The 19686-nt window shown below is 36.4% G+C and overlaps 1 protein-coding gene across 1 annotated transcript in view; it reads right to left on the bottom strand.

Annotated features, from left to right (window-relative positions):
- CAPN13 (calpain 13) overlaps window positions 1-19686 on the bottom strand; it is a 239059-nt gene that overhangs the window by 74451 nt on the left and 144922 nt on the right. Inside the window, exon 5 of the mRNA XM_044659593.1 lies at window positions 3716-3891. Within this exon, the coding sequence (XP_044515528.1) occupies window positions 3716-3891 (176 nt within the window). The remainder of the gene's footprint in view (window positions 1-3715; window positions 3892-19686) is intronic.

Genomic DNA, 19686 nt, shown 5'->3' with positions numbered 1-19686 from the left:
TTCTTTTCTTTTCTTTTCTTTTCTTTTCTTTTCTTTTCTTTTCTTTTCTTTTCTTTTCTTTTCTTTCTTTTTTTTTTAAACCCTTACCTTCCATCTTGGAGTCAATACTGTGTATTGGCTCCAAGGCAGAAGGTGATAAGGGTGGGCAATGGGAGTCAAGTGACTTGTCCAGGGTCACACAGCTGGGAAGTGTCTGAGGCCGGATTTGAACCCAGGACTTCCCATCTCTAGGCCTGGCTCTCAATCCACTGATCTACCCAGTTGCCTCCTAAAGAAGTTTCTTAAGAGAAGTTCAGGAAGATTCAGTCTTTAAACTTACCACATGGAATTCAAAAGAAGATATTTAAAGCAGTCTCACCAAGGTCTCAACATTCCTTCATTGACCAGTAGAGCTCCTTCATCAGCTGCTCTCTTCACCAGAAGTTCCCAGCTGATAGAGGACCTTCTCCTTTTAAAGGAGTCACTTATGGGTCACTTTGTGTCACAATGTGTGTGGGTCACACTATGTGTCTCCTTCCTAATTTGCATGTCCATTCACAATAGACGATTCTCATAGTACTGCCTAAAGAGTGGTCAGTGGATTCTGATTCGTCACCCACTCTAGCACATGTGGGTTAGGACCTCCCAGAATTGGTGATTAAATTTGGTGATTAAATCTAAAGATGGGCAGTGTAGACTTAATCTAATTATCACAGAGGGAATGTGACATGAAGATCATTCAGATTGGAAAGTAGAGTTTTGCACAAAAAAGGAATAATATGAAGTAAAATTGGAAAAGTAGATGAGAATTAGGTTGTGGAGGACTATAAATATTAGGCTATACTTAATTCTAGAAACAATAGGAAGTCCTGGAAGATCTTTGAGTAGGGAAATAACACAGTCAGGTATTATGTGTTTTATTAATATCCTATTAGCAATTTATATGGAAGACAGATTGGAGAGGGGAGGATATTTCAGTAGGCTAGGCAAGAAGTAATGAAGGCCTGGGTGAGTTTAGAAGGTTGTATTAATACAGAGAAGATAGCTGTGAGATGCCATTCAGGTTAAATCAGCACGACTGGTCATATGATGGGGTACAGAGGGTTATAAGGCAGATGTTGGAGGGGCACCCAAACTTAATGGAAAGGAGTAAGACAATAATTTAGCAAAGGAGTCTGAGAATGAATAGTTAGACAAGTAAAAGAGTTGGTCAAGAACAATGTTGCAGAAATCACAGGAGGAGAGACTGCACTTAATATGTGGCAGAGTGTGATAAAGTTTATTGTCAGACTATAGGCAAATCATTTCACCTCTATGGACCTCAGTTTTCATATATCTAAAAGGAGAGGATTAGATTTACCATACTCTTTGAAGTTTTTGACATCTTTTTTTAAATATTTTTCCTCTCTAAGTTTCTGTGATATTGTTCTGCCCTGGTTCTCCTCCTACTTGTTTGGCCAACTGTTTTTAGATTCCTTTGATGGATTTTTATCTATGTAATTCTCATTAATTGTGGATGTCACTCAAAACTGTCTGTTTCTTTTTTCTCTATATATACTATCTCATTTAGTGATCTCATCACTTCCCATGGATTTGATTTCTATTTTTATATAGACAATTCCCAGATCTTTAGATTTGACACATTATCTATCTATCATCTATCTATCTATCTATCTATCTATCTATCTATCTATCTATCTATCTATCTATCTATCTATCTAATTATCTATCTATCTGTCTGTCTGTCTGTGTCTGTCTGCCTATGCATTGACCTGTCTACTTATCCATCCTGAGTTACAGTCCCATATCACCAATTGACTTTTGGATATCTTGAATTGGCTATTTTGTAAACATTTCAAACTCAACCTGTCCAAAAACAGAACTCATTATCTTTCTGCAAAAGTCATTCTCTCTGCTCAGATTCTTTACTACTTTTGAGGGCACCGTCTTCTTCCCAATCACTCAGGCTCACAAACTCAGTTTCATCCTCCACACCTTGCTGACACTTATCTAGTTCATTGTCATTTTATCTTTATAACATCTCTCATTTATGTCTTCATTTATCACCTCTCTCCTATTGTAATAACTTTCTAATTGGTTTCCCTGCCTCAGAGTCTCTTTCCCACTTCAAACCATCATCTACTCAACGGCTAAAATGATTTAGCAATAGTGTAGATCTAAGAATGTTGCTCCCTCTACTCAATAAGTTCCAATATTTCCCTATTCCTTTCATTATCAGAAGTTATCCTATTGTGTAATTAGAATCCGTTTCCCTAAAAAAACTATGATTTTCAGTGCCCTACTCTCTTCCTATCATTACATGCTGACATAGACAGGTTATAAATTTTGTGGAGTTCCGTCTTTTGCTCTCTTGTCTTCCTGTCTCAACTTTGGTGGAGCAGGATTTTTGAGCAAGTAGGAAAACTTAGTCACTTGGTTCTATTTTGTTAGATAATAAACTTTATAAAATATAATACTTGAAGTATTGGACATTAATTTAAATCCTACACTATTGGCATTTAAAGCCCTTTCCCACATGATCCTGCCATAACCCTTCTACTCTTCTTACATTTTGCTTCTTCCCTGCAGCTTCTACAACCCCTTTCTGTAGGATCTGCTTACATTGGCTTATTTGCTTTTCCTGACATAGCACTCCATTTCTCAACTCTTTGCCTCTGAATTGGCTTTCTTCCATGCCCCAATTGCTTTCCCTCCTTCTCTCTACTATTTAGTTTCTTGGTTTTCCTTCAAAACTCAGCTCAAATCCCTCTTCTCTGCAGATTTAAACAGGTTCTCACTCCTTTCCTTCTGAAATTCCCTCCCAATTTCTGTGTATTATAATTGTTTTCCTCATTTATCAGTTTCTTGAGGGCAGGGACTGCATTTTTACCTTTTTATATTCCCTGAACTTGGCACAGGGCCTGGCATGAGTAAGTGCTTAATAAATGCTTGCTGGATGATTGGTCTATATGTCCTTTCTAACCACAGATGTCTTTGAGTCTTTTTGGCCTCAGGCATTCCCTAGCTGTGTGATTCTGGGAAAGTCACTTAATTATGATTGCCTAACCCCTGCCTCTCCCCCCTCCTCTCTCTTAGAATAGATACCAAGACAAATGATAAGGGCTTAAAAAAAAAGAATAGAGTTGATCCATAAGATAACCACTATATTTCCAGCTTGGGTGAGAAAGAGAGTCTACTCCCCACACCAAGTAAATAACAAATAAATAAATGATCAACAAATAAAAATAAATGAATGAATAAGTAAAAAAATAATAAAAGCAGTCACTTCAGAGGCTCTGAAGTGAGTTCAGAGTCTGATAAAAAATGGCTTACCAGCTCTTCATTGTGATATTAGACAGTGTGGCATAATAGTAGAGTGTTAGATCTGGAGATAAGAAACTTGGGGTTCAGGTTCTGACTTTGATACTTATTGGATCTGCGACCATGAATAAAATAAGGTAACTGGAATGATAGAAAAGTCACTCCCTGAGCTTCTGGGCTTGGAAATCCAGTCCCTATAATGCCAAAGGGCATTTTGAAGCTGGTACAGAACCAGAAAATCCACTCTCTTCAATGGCTGCTTCCCTTTCTCCCCCAAGGCTTGTCATCCTATAAACAACAGGTTTGCCTAAGGATTAATGAGGTCTGGCGCATCACAAGTGGTACAGCTGGATAAGCACATTCTTTCACAGAAGTGGAGAGAACAGAAGGGATGGAAGTTCCTGGGAGGACTTACTTGGCATAAGCCTTCTCAAGCAAACAGGGCCAAAATTCACTGTTCCCTCCACGAGGATGAACAAACAGGTACTCTCTTCTAATTAGTTTCACAACCGAACGGTCAGCCACCCAGACCGGTTTTACAGGTAGACGATCATCTACCACCACATCCACCCACTGTCCACACTGCCAAAACTGAAAGAGAAAAGAGCAAATTCTCAATCAGAATGACCCCAGTTTATATTAAAAAGAGGCTCAAATGAGACAATAATTGTAAAGGATTTAGCACAGTGCCTGGCACATTTTAAGTACTATGTAAATGCTAGTCATCGTCCTCGTCATCATCATCATTATCATCATCATCATCATCATCATCATCATCATCATCATCATCATCATCACCACTCCAACAGTGTTTGCTAGATGTGTGTGACTTTGGCCAGGTTCTATGACCTCTCTAAGCAGGGGGCCAGTATACTGCCTTCTGTTTTTATATGTAAATGAGCTAAGAAAGTGTTGGGTGTATGTGGGTTGTTTATATATTAAAAAACAAATAAAAATAACAGACTATGATTTGCAGGCCAAATCTGGTCTACCGCCTCTTTTTGCATGGCTCACATTCTTCCTTCCCTCTCAAATTATTTATATGTTTTTAACATTCAATTTTTTTAGTTCCAAATTCTCTTCTTCCCTCAAGCCCTTCCCCCATTCATTAAGGAAAGCAATTGATATTAAATATACATGTGGAATCATGCATGAATATTTCCATATTAAAAAGTAAAGAAATACTTCAATTTGCTCTGACTTCATTTCTCTCTCTGGAAGTGGTTAGCATATTTCATCATGAGTCCTTCTAAATTATCTTGCATCATTATATTCATCAGAGTAGCCAAATCTTTCACTGTTGAACATCTTACAATACTGCTGATACTGTGTTCAATAATTTTCTGGTTCTGTTCACTTCATTCTGCATCAAATCATATAGGTCTTCCAGGTTTTTCTGAAACCATCGCCTTTGTCATTTCTTATAGAGCAGTAGTATTCCATCATAGTCATATATCATAACTTCTCCAGACATTCTCCATTTGATGGGCATCTTCTCAATTTCTAATTCTTTGCCATCATAGAAATAGTTGCTTTAAGTATTTTTGTAAATGAGGGTTTTTTTTTCCTTGTCCTTTAATGTCTGTGTGTACAGTCCTAAGAATGGTATTGCTGGGTCATAGAACACATACAGTTTGATAGCTCTTTAGACATAGCTCTAAATTATTCTTCAGAATGGATGAATCAGTTCATGATTCTACCCAAAGTACATGTGACCTGGCTTTTTTTTTCTGCATCCACTCCAACATTGGTCATTTCCCTTTTCTGTCAACTAAGGTAGCCTAACAGGTATGAGGTAGTACCTCAGAGCTGTTTTAATTTACATTTCTCTAATAGTGATTCAGAGCATTTTTTTTATCTGACTAAAGATAGCTTTGATTTCTTCTTTTGAAAACTATCTGTTCATACTCATTGACTATTTATTAATTGGGGAATGATTCTTAGTTTGAAAATTTGACTGAGTTTCCTACATATTTGAGAAATGAGCCTTTCATCAGAGAAACTTGCTATAAAAATATGTTCCAGTCTCCTGCTTTCCATCTGATTTTGACTATTAGTTTTGTTTGTGCCAAAATCTTTTAATTTCATGTAATCAAAATTATCCATTATACTTCCTATAATCCTATATATCTCTTCTTTGGTTATAAATTATTTTCTCTTCCACAGATCTTACAGAGAAATTTTCTCTGTTCCCCTAATTTGCTTATGATATCACCCTTTATGTCTAAATCATGTACCTGTTTTGACCTTCCCTTAGTATATATAGAGTGAGATGCTGTTCTGGTGCTTGGGGTCTATATGGTCCATATTCCTATCTTTATGATTAATCATAGTTTGCTTAACACTGAAGTCAAAGTACTGGTTTCCTCATTTTAAAATAGCCACCAGAATGTTTACATTATCCATCAATCAATAGGCATTTATTAAGCACTTACTTTGTGGCAAGCACTCTGTTAGGCATTGAGAAGACTAACACAAGGGGGAAACAGTCTATTTCTTCAAGGAGATACTTGCATATATATTAAAATTTCATTATTCAGATATTCTCTGAAATCAGGAAAAGGTTCTGGGACCAAGCAATCCCAGTGAACTTCATGGACAGTGTGAGTTTCCTATTCTGCACTTTTATAATGTGCTCCTTCCTGACTATCCCTTATCATTGACACACACACACACACACACACACACACACTCACACACACACATTCACACATTGCAGAAGAACTTAGACTTTGGAAGGAAGACACTGACCTGATGTATCTGAGTACAAAATTCAGGGGTTCATTTCTGGAGAGAAGTAGAGAGTCATCAAAATGACAGTGAGGAGAGAAAGATAAAGTCCTTATAGGCATTTTGTGATGAACATTTAAAGACTAAATGTTATAATGGATGTTATAAGCTTGTCTTTAAATGCTGCAGCTTCTGTTTATCCGACAGGGAAAAATCCCACCTCTGATGGGTATAGCTGGAATGTCCAGAAGCTATTTGTTGTCATTCTTGGAGATATATGAAAGAATAGTAAAATTTTAACTCTCTTTTCCCTTTCCTTTTGCCTTAGCTGGTAAGCATTTTCTATATGGGTTTTCTGTCTTGAAGCTACTTCTAATTCCTAATTTTATTCCATGTAAATGATGACTGGTCACAAATGCTGTGATTCACATCTGTTTATTATTTGCCTACAGGGGGACTGCAATAGAGAAAGTGAATAGTCTGGAACGAAGAGAATTAAAGAACACTGGTCTAAAATGTTAGGGTTTTTTCCCTTTTCTTAATAAAGGGCTAGGTTGAATGAGAAAATCTTGTGGTTTTGATTTATATATATATATACATACATACATATACATTTATGTGCGTATGTATGTATGTATGTGTGTGTATATATATATATGTATGTATATATATGCATATATATTTATTTATAAAAAACGTTTTTCCCACCATCAGGCCAGCTATCTCTTAATTTCTCACCAGGCAATATTGTATTTCTTGATTATATCTAGGCAGATTACATTCCTTTCTTACCATCTACCCCCAACCTCTTTTAGCTTCCTTCATGTATTGTATCCCTTATTAGATTGTAAATTCCTTGAAAACAAAAATCTTGTCTTTCTTTTTTGAATTACTACCCTCAGCACTTTGTACAATGTCTGGCTTATAGTAGGTGCTTAATAAACGTTGATTTACCAACTCATAAGCTCCTGAATAACAGAAAAAGACAAATCATCTGATTCAGAACCTTTTATCCCTAGGTTATGGAGCCATAAATAAGCAAGATTCAGGTGACACACAAAACTAGTATTTTTTTTAAACCCTTACTTTCTGTCTTGGAATTGATATTGTATATTGATTCTAAGGCAGAAGAATGGTAAGGACTAGGCAATGGGGGTTAGGTGACTTGCCCAGGGTCATACAGCTAGTGAGTATCTGAGGCTAAATTTGAATCCAGGGACTTCCCATCTCTGGGCCTGACTCTCAGTCCATTGAGCTAAATGGCTCTGCCCCCTACAACTACTATTTCAATGAAGTTTCCAGCCTAAAGAATGAGAGTCAGGGTAGAGGAGTAAGCTTATAGAAATTCATATAACTTGGGCTACTAGTTGAGAAGAGAATGGGAAAACTGGGCATGCCCTGGAGCTGGGTGAACTTCAGAAAGGGAAGGAAAAGAAGAAAACTTACATCACTGACTTTACATTTTCCTTACAGTAGAAAACTATCTTATAGGTACTGCTCGCTAGTTACAAAGGTATATGGAAAAAAATAGATACACAAGGTGATTTTTAGAGGGAAACATTAGCTTCAGATAGAATCAGCAAAGGATTTGCTTAGAAAATTAGCAGAACCTTGAAAGAAATAAGGGATTCCAAATGTCACTGTAGTAGATAATGGATACTAGGAATGGAGCATTCCCAGGGTTCGCATGAGGAAAATGCTTTGATGCTATTAGGTGAGCTAATGGGTAAAGGGCATGGTTTGGAGCCAGGTCAAACTGAGGTTGTTTTCTGCCTCAGACTTGTTACCTACTTATTATCTTTCAAACTCAGTTTCTTCATCTATAAAATGAGAATTGTAATAGTATCTACCTCACAAAGGTATAGATCAAATGAAGTTTTATATATGTCTATCACTTTTGAATATTAAAGCCAAATGTTAGCTAGTATTATCACTACTACTATTAACAAACTTTAGGAGCAGGTAGGTGGAAAAGTGGATAGAATTCTGGGCCTGAAGTCAAGAGGATGAGTCTTTTTGAGTTCAAATCTGGTCTCAGTGATGGCACTGGAACAGAAGTTCTTAGGGTTTTTTAAAATTTTTTAAACATTTTTAATTTTTATTTTTTAGAAAAAATTTTCCTATGGTTACATGATTCATGTTCTTGATCTCTCTCCTCCCAACCCCCCCAACCTCCAGTAGCCAACATGCATTTCCACTGGTTTCTTCCTGTGTCATCAATCAAGACCTATTTCCATATTATTGATAATTGTTCTAGGGTGGTCATTAAGAGTCTACATCCTAATCTTGTCCGCATCAACCCATGTGTTCAAGCAATTGTTTTTCTTTTGTGTTTCCACTCCTGTAGTTCTTCCTTTGTATGTGGGTAGCGTTCTTTTCCATAAGTCCCTCAGAATTGTCCTGGGTCATTGCATTGCTGCTAGTACAGAAGTCCATTACATTCAATTTTACCATAGTGTATCAGTTGGAACAAAAGTTCTGCTAGGTGTGACCAAATTGGAAAGACTTGGTTTGGGAAAGAGTATGGTTCTGGAAATAGAATGTTGCCTTAAGTGTCCTGGGAATGCATAATAACTGAGAACCAGATGGATTAAGTTGATCAAATTAAATGTTGATAGGAAAATGGAGAGACAGGGCTAATATTACATTGCTAGAGCAACTAGTTGTGAATTGTTTTCTAGGAACAAAAAGATGGAAATATGCATTATGATCTGTGAAATTGTTCATGCTCACTGATGTAGGAATCCCATTATTAGGATGTCCTAAGAACATTATTGAGAAGGTAAAAATCTGTGTGTGTATAAAAATATCCTTGGAAGCTTTGTTTGAAATGACAAAATAAAATAAATAAAGAAATACAATGACTGGGAGAAATGGCTGTATAGATTATGATATTTGAATATAATGGATTATATTATGTTATTAGAAGTGACAAATATTGGAAATATATGAAGAGATGAAAAAGGAAGAAAAGAGAATAATACATACTATTATTACAACTTAAAAATAGCCACAAAATCAAGAGAAAAAAGTATCAAAGTAATGCAAATCCATTGAGAACACAGAAGGAGAGGATGTTTATAGTAGCAAACAAATATAATCTATATATTTTTAAACAAATTGTAAACAATGGGGAGTTTGTGGTTTTGCACATAATTTTTTATGCATTTGTTTATTTAAGTGGTTTTTTGGTGATGATGATCACTGATGTATATAATAAAAAATTGGAAAAAAACATCACTTACTAACTTTGCAACCTGAATAAATCACTTAAATTTGTTTGCCTCAGTTACCTAATCTCAGTAAAATCAACAACACAGTGGTTACCAATAAAATGTGATTCTCCTTACCCATCTTTTATCATCTTTCTAAGGAAAGGACAGAGTTAATAGTAGTGGTCATAAAATGAACTACACAGGGAAATTACAGACTACTTTAGTTTCTTTGCTGAGAAAACTCCAAAGTGCATCATGAGAAATGACTGAACAACATCAAGAAATTTCAAAGTGTTATAAAAAATGAGTTCTTAGGGGCAGAAAGGAGTGATATAGTAGATAGACCTCCCAGCCTGGAATCAGTAAGAAAAATCTGAGTTCACATCTGGCTTTAGACACTTAATAGCAGTGTGACACCAGACAAATCATTTAACCTCTGTTTGCTTCAGCTTCTTCATCTGTAAAATGGGGATAACAATAGTACCTATCTCCCAGAGTTTTTGTGAAGACCAAATGAGATAATAATTGAAAAGTGCATAGCACAGTGTTTAGCAAGTAGTAATTATTATGTAATTATTAGGTATTATTATTGTTGTTTTTATGATAATGATGATGATGTAGATATGAAGTGATTAAACATTGATTAACTCATTTAAGTTCAAGTAGAATTAAGCTGAAAAGGATCTTTTTTTTAGTCCATCTGCTTGATTATCTTTATTTTAACTCATGAGAAAACTGAGGCCCAATGAGAGGAAATGACTTGCCTAAAGTTACACAATTATTAAGTAGCAGAGCTCATAATATTTTTACATAAACATTTTATACATTCTTTGAAATGATATGCCACCTCTTCCCAGCCCATCTCCCTAAAGAATTTCCCCCTGTAACAAAGAAAAAGAAGTAACAACAGTTATTTTTAAAATTTTGTTTTTTAGAAAAAATTTTTCCATGGTTACATGATTCATGTTCTTACTTTCTCCACTCAACACATCCCCCACAACCCTAACCCCCATAGCTAACACGCATTTCCACTGGTTTCTTCATGTCATAGATCAAGACCTATTTCCATAATATTGATAGTTGTACTAGGGTGGTCATTTAGAGTTTACTTCCCAAATCATGTCCACATCTACCCATGTGTTCAAGCAGTTGCTTTTCTTCTGTATTTCCACTCCTGAAGTTCTTCCTCTGAATGTGGGTAGCTTTCTTTTCCATAAATTCCTCAGAGTTGTCCTGGGTCATTGCATTGCTGCTAGTACAGAAGTCCATTACCTTCGATTTTAACACAGTGTATCTGTCTCTGTGTACAATGTTTTCCTGGTTCTGTTCCTTTCGCTCCAATTCCTGGAGGTCATTCCAGTTCACGTGGAATTCCTCCAGTTTATTACTTCCTTGAGCACAATAGTATTCCATCATCACCATATACCACAATTTGTTCAGCCATTCCCCAATTGACTGGCATACCCTAGTTTTTTAGTTTTTTGCCACCACAAAAAGCACGGCTATAAATATTTTTGAACATGTCTTTTCCCCTATGATCTCTTTGGGGGTACAAACCCAGAAATGGTATTGCTGGATCAAAGGGCAGGCAGTCTTTTAGAGCTCTTTGGGCAGAGTTCCAAATTGCCATCCAGAATGGTTGGATCAATTCACAACTCCACCAGCAATGAATTAATGTCCCAATTTTGCCACATCCCCTCCAACATTTATTACTCTCCCCTGCTAACATTTTAGCCAATCTGCTAGGTGTGAAGTGACACCTCAGAATTGTTTTGATTTGTTTTTCTCTATTTATTAGAGATTTAAAACACTTTCTCACATGCTTATTGATAGTTTTGATTTCTTTATCTGAAAATTGCCTATTCATTCCCTTGCCCATTTATCAATTGGGGAATGGCTTGATTTTTTGTACAGTTGATTTAGCAACTTGTATATTTGAGTAATTAGACCTTTGTCAGAGTTTTTTGTTTTAAAGATTTTTTCCCCAGTTTATTTCCCTTCTGATTTTGGTTGCATTGTTTTTGCTTGTACAAAACCTTTTTAATTTAATGTAATCAAAATTATTTATTTTACATTTTGTAATTTTTTCTAATTCTTGCTTGGTTTTAAAATCTTTCCTTTCTCAGAGATCTGACAACTATACTATTTTGGATTTTTGTCCCCAAAGTTGGGCTCTTTGGGTTTATCATAGACTGTCTTGCTGACGTCACTTACCCCAAGTCTATTCCACTGATTCTCCCTTCTGTCTCTTAGCCAGTACCATATTGTTTTGATGACCACTGTTTTATAGTATAGTTTAAGATCAGGTACTGTTAGGACACCTTCCTTCATATTTTTTTCATTATTTCCCATTTTGTTCTTCCAAATGAACTTTGTTAGTTTTTTCTAATTCTGTAAAAAAGTTTCTTAGTAGTTTGATAGGCATGGCACTAAATAAGTAAATTAATTTGCATAGAATGGTCATTTTTATTATGTTAGCTCGTCCTACCCATGAGCAATCACTGTTTTGCCAAGTGTTTATATCTAGTTTTAACTGTGTGGAAAGGTTTTTGTAGTTGTGTTCATATAATTCCTGTGTTTCTTTTGGTAGATAGATTCCAAAGTATTTTATAATGTCAAGGGTGATTTTAAATGGTGTTTCTCTTTCTACCTCTTGCTGCTGTGATGTGTTGGAAATATATAGAAATGCTGATGATTTCTGTGCATTTATTTTGTATCCTGCAACTTTGCTAAAGTTGTTGATTATTTCTACAAGCTTCTTAGTTGATTCTCCAGGATTTTTTAAGTAGACCATCATATCATCTACAAAGAGTGATAGCTTAGTCTCCTCATTGCCTATTTTGATACCTTCAATTTCTTTTTCTTCTCTAATTGCTACTGCTAGTGTTTCTAGTACAATGTTAAATAATAGAGATAATAATGGGCATCCTTGTTTCACACCTGATCTTATTGGGAAGGCTTCTAATTTATCCTCATTGCATATGATGCTTGTTGATGGTTTTAAATATATACTGTTTATTATTTTTAGGAAAGGTCCTTCTATTGCTATCTTTTCTAGTGTTTTCAATAGGAATTGGTGTTGTATTTTGTCAAAGGCTTTTTCAGCACCTATTGAGATAATCATGTGATTTTTGTTTATTAGTTTGTTGATATGGTCAATTATGTGGATGGTTTTCCTAATGTTGAACCATCCTTGCATTCCTGGTATAAATCCCACCTGATCATGATGGATAACCCTCTTCCTCACTTGCTAGAGTCTTTTTGCTAGTATTTTATTTAAGATTTTTGCATCTATGTTTATTAGGGATATTGATCTGTAGTTTTCCTTCTCTGTTTTTGGTCTGCCTGGCTTTGGAATCAGTACCATATTTGTGTCATAAAAGGAATTTGGTAGGACTTCTTCTTTGCTTATTATATCAAATAATTTGTATAGTATTGGGATTAGTTGTTCTTTGAATGTTTGATAAAATTCACTTGTGAATCTATCTGGTCCTGGGATTTTTTTCTTAGGGAGTTCTTTGATGGCTTGTTCAATTTCTTTTTCTGATATGGGATTTTTTAAGTATTCTCTTTCTTTTGCTGTTAATCTAGGCCATTTATATTTTTGTAAATATTCATCAATATCACCTAGATTGCTATATTTATTGCCATATAATTGGGCAAGATAGTTTTTAATGATTGCCTTAATTTCCTCTTCATTAGAGGTGAGGTCTCCCTTTTCATTTTGATACTGTTAATTTGGTTTTCTTCTTTCCTTTTTTCAAATTAGATTTACCAGTACTTTGTCTATTTTATCTGTTTTTTCAAAATACCAGCTTCTAGTCTCATTTATTCATTCAATAGTTCTTTTACTTTTGATTTTTTTAATTTCTCCTTTGATTTTTAGTATATCTAATTTAGTTTTCATCTGGGGATTTTTAATTTGTTCACTTTCTAGCTTTTTAAATTGCATGCCCAATTCATTAACCTCTGCCCTCCCTAATCTGTTAATATATGCACGCAATGATATAAAATTTCCCCTTAGAAATGCTTTGGCTGCATCCCATAGGTTTTGGTATAGAAGTCTCACAATTGTCATTGTTTTCAATGAAATTATTAATTGTTTCTATTATTTGTTCTTTAACTTATTTTGGAGAATCATATTATTTAATTTCTAATTAGTTTTTGGTTTGCCTCTCCATGTATCCTTGCTAATAACTATTTTTATTGCACTATGATCTGATAAGGTTGAATTTAGTATTTCTGCTTTTTTGCATTTGTTTGCCATGTTTTTATGCCCTAGTACATGGTCAGTCTTTGTGAATGTTCCATGTCCTGCTGGAAAGAATGTGTAGCAACAACAGTTTTAAGGAAAACGAATAACACAGTGACTGCATATGATGTATGATTCTCTGCCCCTATTTTCCCCCATTTCTCTAAGAAAAGGACAAAATTAATAAGAACATAGATTTAAAGGTAGAAGGTACTTTAGAGGTAATTTGGTTCTATATCTTCATTTTTTACAGTTAAAGAAATTGAAGCTCCAAAAGACTGTGACTTGTTCAAGGGTAGGAAAGGGCAAAGCCATGATTTGGACCCAGATATTCTCAGAGTTCATTTAGCATTCCCTCTACTATAGTTACTGCCTCTCATTCTCTTATCATTTTTTTTGGTGCCATGGTCTTGCACTTACACAATAGTCTACTTAGTTTAACATTATTTTTGTTTATATTACTATAATCATTGCATATGTAATCCTCCCCTCTGCTTCTTCATGACTCACTTTGCATCATTTCATAAAAATCTCACGTTTCCTAGAATTCCTCTTTATTCTTTCTTATGTATAATGACATTCCATTAGCTTCATATACCATAATTTGGTCATACTCCAACTGATGGGTCTGTTTTTTCACAGGTTCTTACAAAAATGGAATTTGAACCAGGTTTTCTGATTTTTAGGCCTAGTGCTTTATCTGCCATACTACAATGCTTCACAACAGCCCTTTGAGGTTGGATGGAGTAATTCCTCCGTTTTTCCAGAGGAAACTGAAACTCAGGGAAATTAAGCCAGTAAACAGCAACAAAAATAATACCTTTTTATATCACAAATAAATTTTTTGTGATGCTTTAAGGTTTCAAAGCACTTTACAAAATATTATCTTTCAACAATACTGAGAGGACATAGGTGTTATTATTATTCCTGTTTTATAGATGAGTAAATTGAGACAGAGTTAAATGACTTGAATGACTTGCCAAGGGTCACCCACCTCATAAGTGTCTAAGGTTGGATTTAAATTCAGCTGTTACCAACTCCAGGGCAGTTAGGTGGTGCAGTGGATACAGTGTCAGGACTGGAGTCGGGAAACTTGAGTTGAAATTTGGCCTCAGTCATTTACTGGCTGTGACCCTGGCCAAGTCATTTAACTTTGTTTGCCTCGGTTCCTCATTTGTAAAATGAGCTGGAGAAGGAAGTGGAAAATCACTCTAGTATCTTTGCCAAGAAAATTCAAAATGGAGGTGGTGGTGTCCAGCATGATTATAACAACTGTGCAGCAACTTTCCAATGCTGGGCATAGCCCTCTGACCAGAGTGCCATCTAACTGCCTCATTGAACACAGCAAGCTTCATCTAAGAGTTTGTTGGGAGATGTCCTGGCCAAAACTTTAATGGGATCTTAGACTTCATTGATGGAAGTTTAGTATCTCAACCTAAGAATGTTGTAATACTCAGCCAAATATTGAGAATCTTGGGTTCACATCTGGTTGCCATTTTAGGGAAGGACATGGAGAGAGTTGGGTCCTGTTTGGAAAAGAGCAGCTGAAATGGCCAAGAAAATCTCAACACAAGGAAAGGTCAAAGGAATTGAGAATGTTGTTACTTAGAAAAGAGAAGATTCAGGAACAAGAGAGCTATCTCCAAGTTGTTAAAAGACTGTCATGTTGAGAAGGTATTGTTCTTGCTCTGCTTGGCCCCAAGAGGACAGAAATAGAATGGCCCCAAGAGGACAGAAATAGAACCAATAAATAGATGGGTTGTTTGGGGTTCTAATCTGATTTTATCTGCATGGTGGGACTCTTAGCAGGGAAACTCTTTGCCTAGACAGATCAACAGCTAATCCATGTGTAATTTATTGTCTTAGAAAATGGCCTGGGGACACTAAGGGACTTGTCCATAGTCCTATATTCAGTGCATTTAAGAGGAAGGACCTGAATCTAATTCTTCCTCATTCCACTGCTACTATTTCAAGTTGTTTCTCAGGTAGATGTAGCAGGAAGGTAAATTTGGGGCCAATATAAAGAAAACTTCCTGGCAAAGGGAACTGTCCCACATGCAAATAGTTGATTTAGGATGTAGCTGGTCTTGCATCCCATGAGCTACTTCTGGAGAGGGATGTAGGAGGCAGGATTCATGTTTCAGGTCAGGGTGGGGCTAGGTTCTCTTTGACATTCCTGATAATTGAGATTTTATAAATGAGTGAAGCCAAGATCTTCTTTGCCTTACCTAATGACAGCTCATATTTCTATAAGACTATAAGGTGCTTTTCCTAATGTAAGTAGGTGAGGCCAATATCATTTTAATTATTTGAGTCTAATAATTACATATGGAAAAATCCCAAAGAATAAAAGCAACTTGCTGAATGTCATATAGCCAATAGGCAATAGAGTTGAAATGAGAACCAAGGTCCTGACCACTTTCCAATATTCCACATTACCTCCCTGCTCTACCATATTTCCCTTCTTCAGCCAATAGGGATAAACTCAATCACAAATTTATCAGTCATGGACTTTGGGAACTGAGGTAGGGTCTTTTTCTCAGTGTCTCAGAGAAAATAAACTAGGTTGTTACCCCAAACCTTCCTGGGTGGGGCAATTGGTGGCAGGGTAGATAAAGATCCAGTCCTGAAACTAGAGGACCTGGGTTCAAATTCTGCTTTGGACATTTCATACCTGTGGGACCCTAGGCAAGTCACTTAACACCCATTGCCTAATCCTTACTACTTGTCTGCCTTGGAACCAATACTTAGTATTAATTCTAAGACAGAAGGTAAGGGTTTAAAAAATTCCTGTACATTTTTGTCTTTATATCATGAGCAACTACAGAGATTTTTAAGTACCTATCTTCTTTAGAGTACTATGTGGAGTTCAGAGGTTATAAAGAAAGGAAGTTAACACTTATTAAGTGCCTATCACATGTCAGGAGGTAGCTAGGTGATTCAGTGGGGAGAATTCTGGGCCCAAACTCAAGCAGATCGGAGTTCAAATATGGTCTCAGATCTGCCTATTAGCTGTGTGTGAACCTGGGGCAAGTCATTTATCCTTTGTTTGCTTTAATCCACCAGAGAAAAAAATGGCAAATGACTCTAGTATCTTTGTCAAAAAACACAGTGGACAGTATTGGCATACTGTCTATGGAGTCACAGAGTGCTGTACATGACTGAACAGCAACAATGCGCCAAAAACTGTGCTAAGAATTTTACATATATCCCATTTAATTTAATTTAATTTAATTTAATTTAATTTAACAACCACTCTGAGGAGAAACAATTATTATTTCCATTTTGCATTTGAGGAAGTTGAGGCAAACAAGTTCAGTCCATGGTCATACAACTAATAAAAGTGTTAAAATAATGAAGATATATGAGGACAGATTTTACCTCAGGCTTTGGGTTTTGTGTCATGGAAAGAGAATTGAGAAAACTTGGGTCCAAGTTCCACCTTGAATGTGTGTTATTTGGAATTTTTTGGGTTCCATTGAGAGTTATTTGGGGTTTATTTGAGTTTTAAATATTTAGATATATGACAAACTTCCTGTGGACATTTAGGGGACTTGGAAACTACATTTCCCATGATTCAACAGGTTTCCAGTCTTATGTGATGATGGGAGGGAATGTAAAGTGTCGCTTAAATAGAAAGGACTTGATTGGGACGTCCTCTTTGGTAGGAGGAAGCCAGGTGAGAGAAGGTACGGCAGGGAATTTGAATTAGATCTTAGGAGGCATGTGGTCATCTTATATTTTACCAACATGGCCTCAATTAAAATATTAATATTTATTTAATATCAATCTATATTTATTATAATTATAACAAGTGCTAACTCTCTATGTGACAATGGGCAAGTCATTTCCTTCTCAGTTTCCTCACTTGCAAAATGAAGCAATTGCTCTGGCTGGTCTCTGAGCTAGATCTGATCATCTGAATACCAGGCTGAAATGGCTCAGATCCATTAGGGGAGAGGGCATATGGTGGGAGAAGGGAGAACTGCTAGCCATCATATGTTTATAAATGATGTGGAGCCCTCAACAGAACTGTTTGGACAGCTGGAGGTCACAGATGTTTTCCCAGCAGATCAAGCTGAGGAAGCACTCTGAGAACACAGAGGGAAAGGGAGAGACGTCAGCAGAGACAACGCAAAGAAGATGTTTTCACGGTGATTAGTAAAGCAATGTAGTGCGGCATCATTCTGGCTCCAAAATGTGACTGAGGCACTTTTCTAGCAGTAAGACATGTGGGAAGAGGGCTCCAGATGGGGACTGGGTTGCGAGGCAAGAGAAGCATCATTAGTACTATGAGTGTAAGCACATAGGAAACATCGAGGATGCCAACATGGGTCCCAGGAGATTGTGGGGTTTGAAGGGAATTATATTGCAAAATGAAAGAAAAAATCAAAACAACACTGAATCTTAGTGAGGAACTGGTTCAAATCCCAGCTCTGTCACTAACAAGTTGTGTGACCTTGGGTAAGTCCCCTTCCTTTGGAGGGGTCTTAAGATACTTCATCCAGAACTTGCAGAGGTACAACTAGATCAGCATTGGAGAACCTTTTAGGGATCGAATGCCCAAACTGCACCTTCAGACTGCCTGTAAGCCCCCCACATTACCCCAAACAGTGGAGGGAGAACATGCTTGCATTGTGTTGCTGGACAGAGAGGCTGGTCATTTGAAAATTGTTTTCAGTCATGGTGGAGAGGGGCAAGAGAGCAGTCCCCTCCAGCATGCCAGAGCATATGTGCCATGCCTTTGCCAACATGGGACTAAATAATCACCAAGATTCTTTCCAAGTCTATATCCAAGTGTTCTATAGGTTCTTTCCCATGAACAATCAGCCAATCAATAACACTTATTATGTGTCAGGCACTGTGCTGGGTACTAGGGTACAAGGAAGTCAACAAGTCAATTAGCAGTTTTTACATACATACATTGTATTAGGACAGGGTGCTTCCTCCTATAGATTTGACTCATGAAACTTAAACCTGGAAGAGACCTGAGAGGTCCACTAGTCTAACCAATTAATTTCACAGATGAGGAAATTGAGGTTTGGAGAGGAGGAATGTTTTCACAGGACCACTTTCTTTCAGAGTTGGAAGGGACCCATGAAGTTCTCTAGTCTATACCATCCTCAGTCCATTTTTTATCTTCTTTTGTATCCCCAATACTTATAAAGTATGGTGTTTAATAAATGCCAGTTGACCAACTTACTGAACACCCCATACTTGACATAGGTTTATCATAAAGGAATATAGATGCAAGCCATCATCTACTAAATTGTGAAATATTTGTGGCCAAAGGCACGGCTATTGATCTTTGAAATTTCTCAGCCCTAAGAATATCCCCCATCAGGCACAGTAAACATTTAATTAATTTATAATGAATTGAATTATAATAAACAACATGTAGAAAGTCCTTGGCAATCATAAGTATGGTAGAAATAAGCCTTAGTTTCCCCAGTAAGTCAAGAGTATTGCACAGGATAATTAATTTCAGTTATGAGATATATCAAGTACATGATAGTCTTATCATTATTAGAACAAGGCCTCTTATTCCTGAAACAGAGATTTCCCCTATTGAAAACATTTTGGGAGGGTTGATTGTATAGTTATAGAATTAGAAACCTAGAAGGGAACTTAGAAGCCACCTATTCAACCTTTCATATTTTATAGATAAGGAGAAACAAATTCCAATTTATACCAAATCTTTGCCTCATTGCTTTCATCCTCATTCTCATCTAGCATTTACATGGCACTTTAAGGTTTTCAAGTCATTTTACAAATATTATCTCATTTGATCCTTACATTAGTCCAGCAATTTATGTGCTAGTATTCTCATCTTTAAGATGAGAAAAGTGAAGCTGAGGCAGAAATTTTTTTTAAAATCCTTGACTTCCATCTTAGAATCAATACCATGTATTGGTTCCAAAGCAGAAGGATGAAGTCTAGGCAATGAAAGTTAAGTGACTTGCCTAGGGTCACACAGTTAGGAAATGTCTGAGGCCAGATTTGAACCTAGGACTTCCTGTCTCTAGGTCCATTTCTCAATCCACTGAGCCATCCATCTGCCCCTAGAGATTAAAAAATTTGCCCAAGGTCACTCAGGTAGTAAATAGTAAGTAAATCTTCCTGATTCCAAGACACTTACCATTGTGTCATCTCACTGTCATGTCATGTCACGTTGTGGATATTATTAAT

Source organism: Gracilinanus agilis, chromosome 2, assembly GCF_016433145.1.
Source record: "Gracilinanus agilis isolate LMUSP501 chromosome 2, AgileGrace, whole genome shotgun sequence".
Taxonomy (NCBI): domain Eukaryota; kingdom Metazoa; phylum Chordata; class Mammalia; order Didelphimorphia; family Didelphidae; genus Gracilinanus; species Gracilinanus agilis.
The sequence above is the reverse complement of the archived record's forward strand: the minus strand, read 5'-3'. Positions and strand labels throughout refer to the sequence as shown.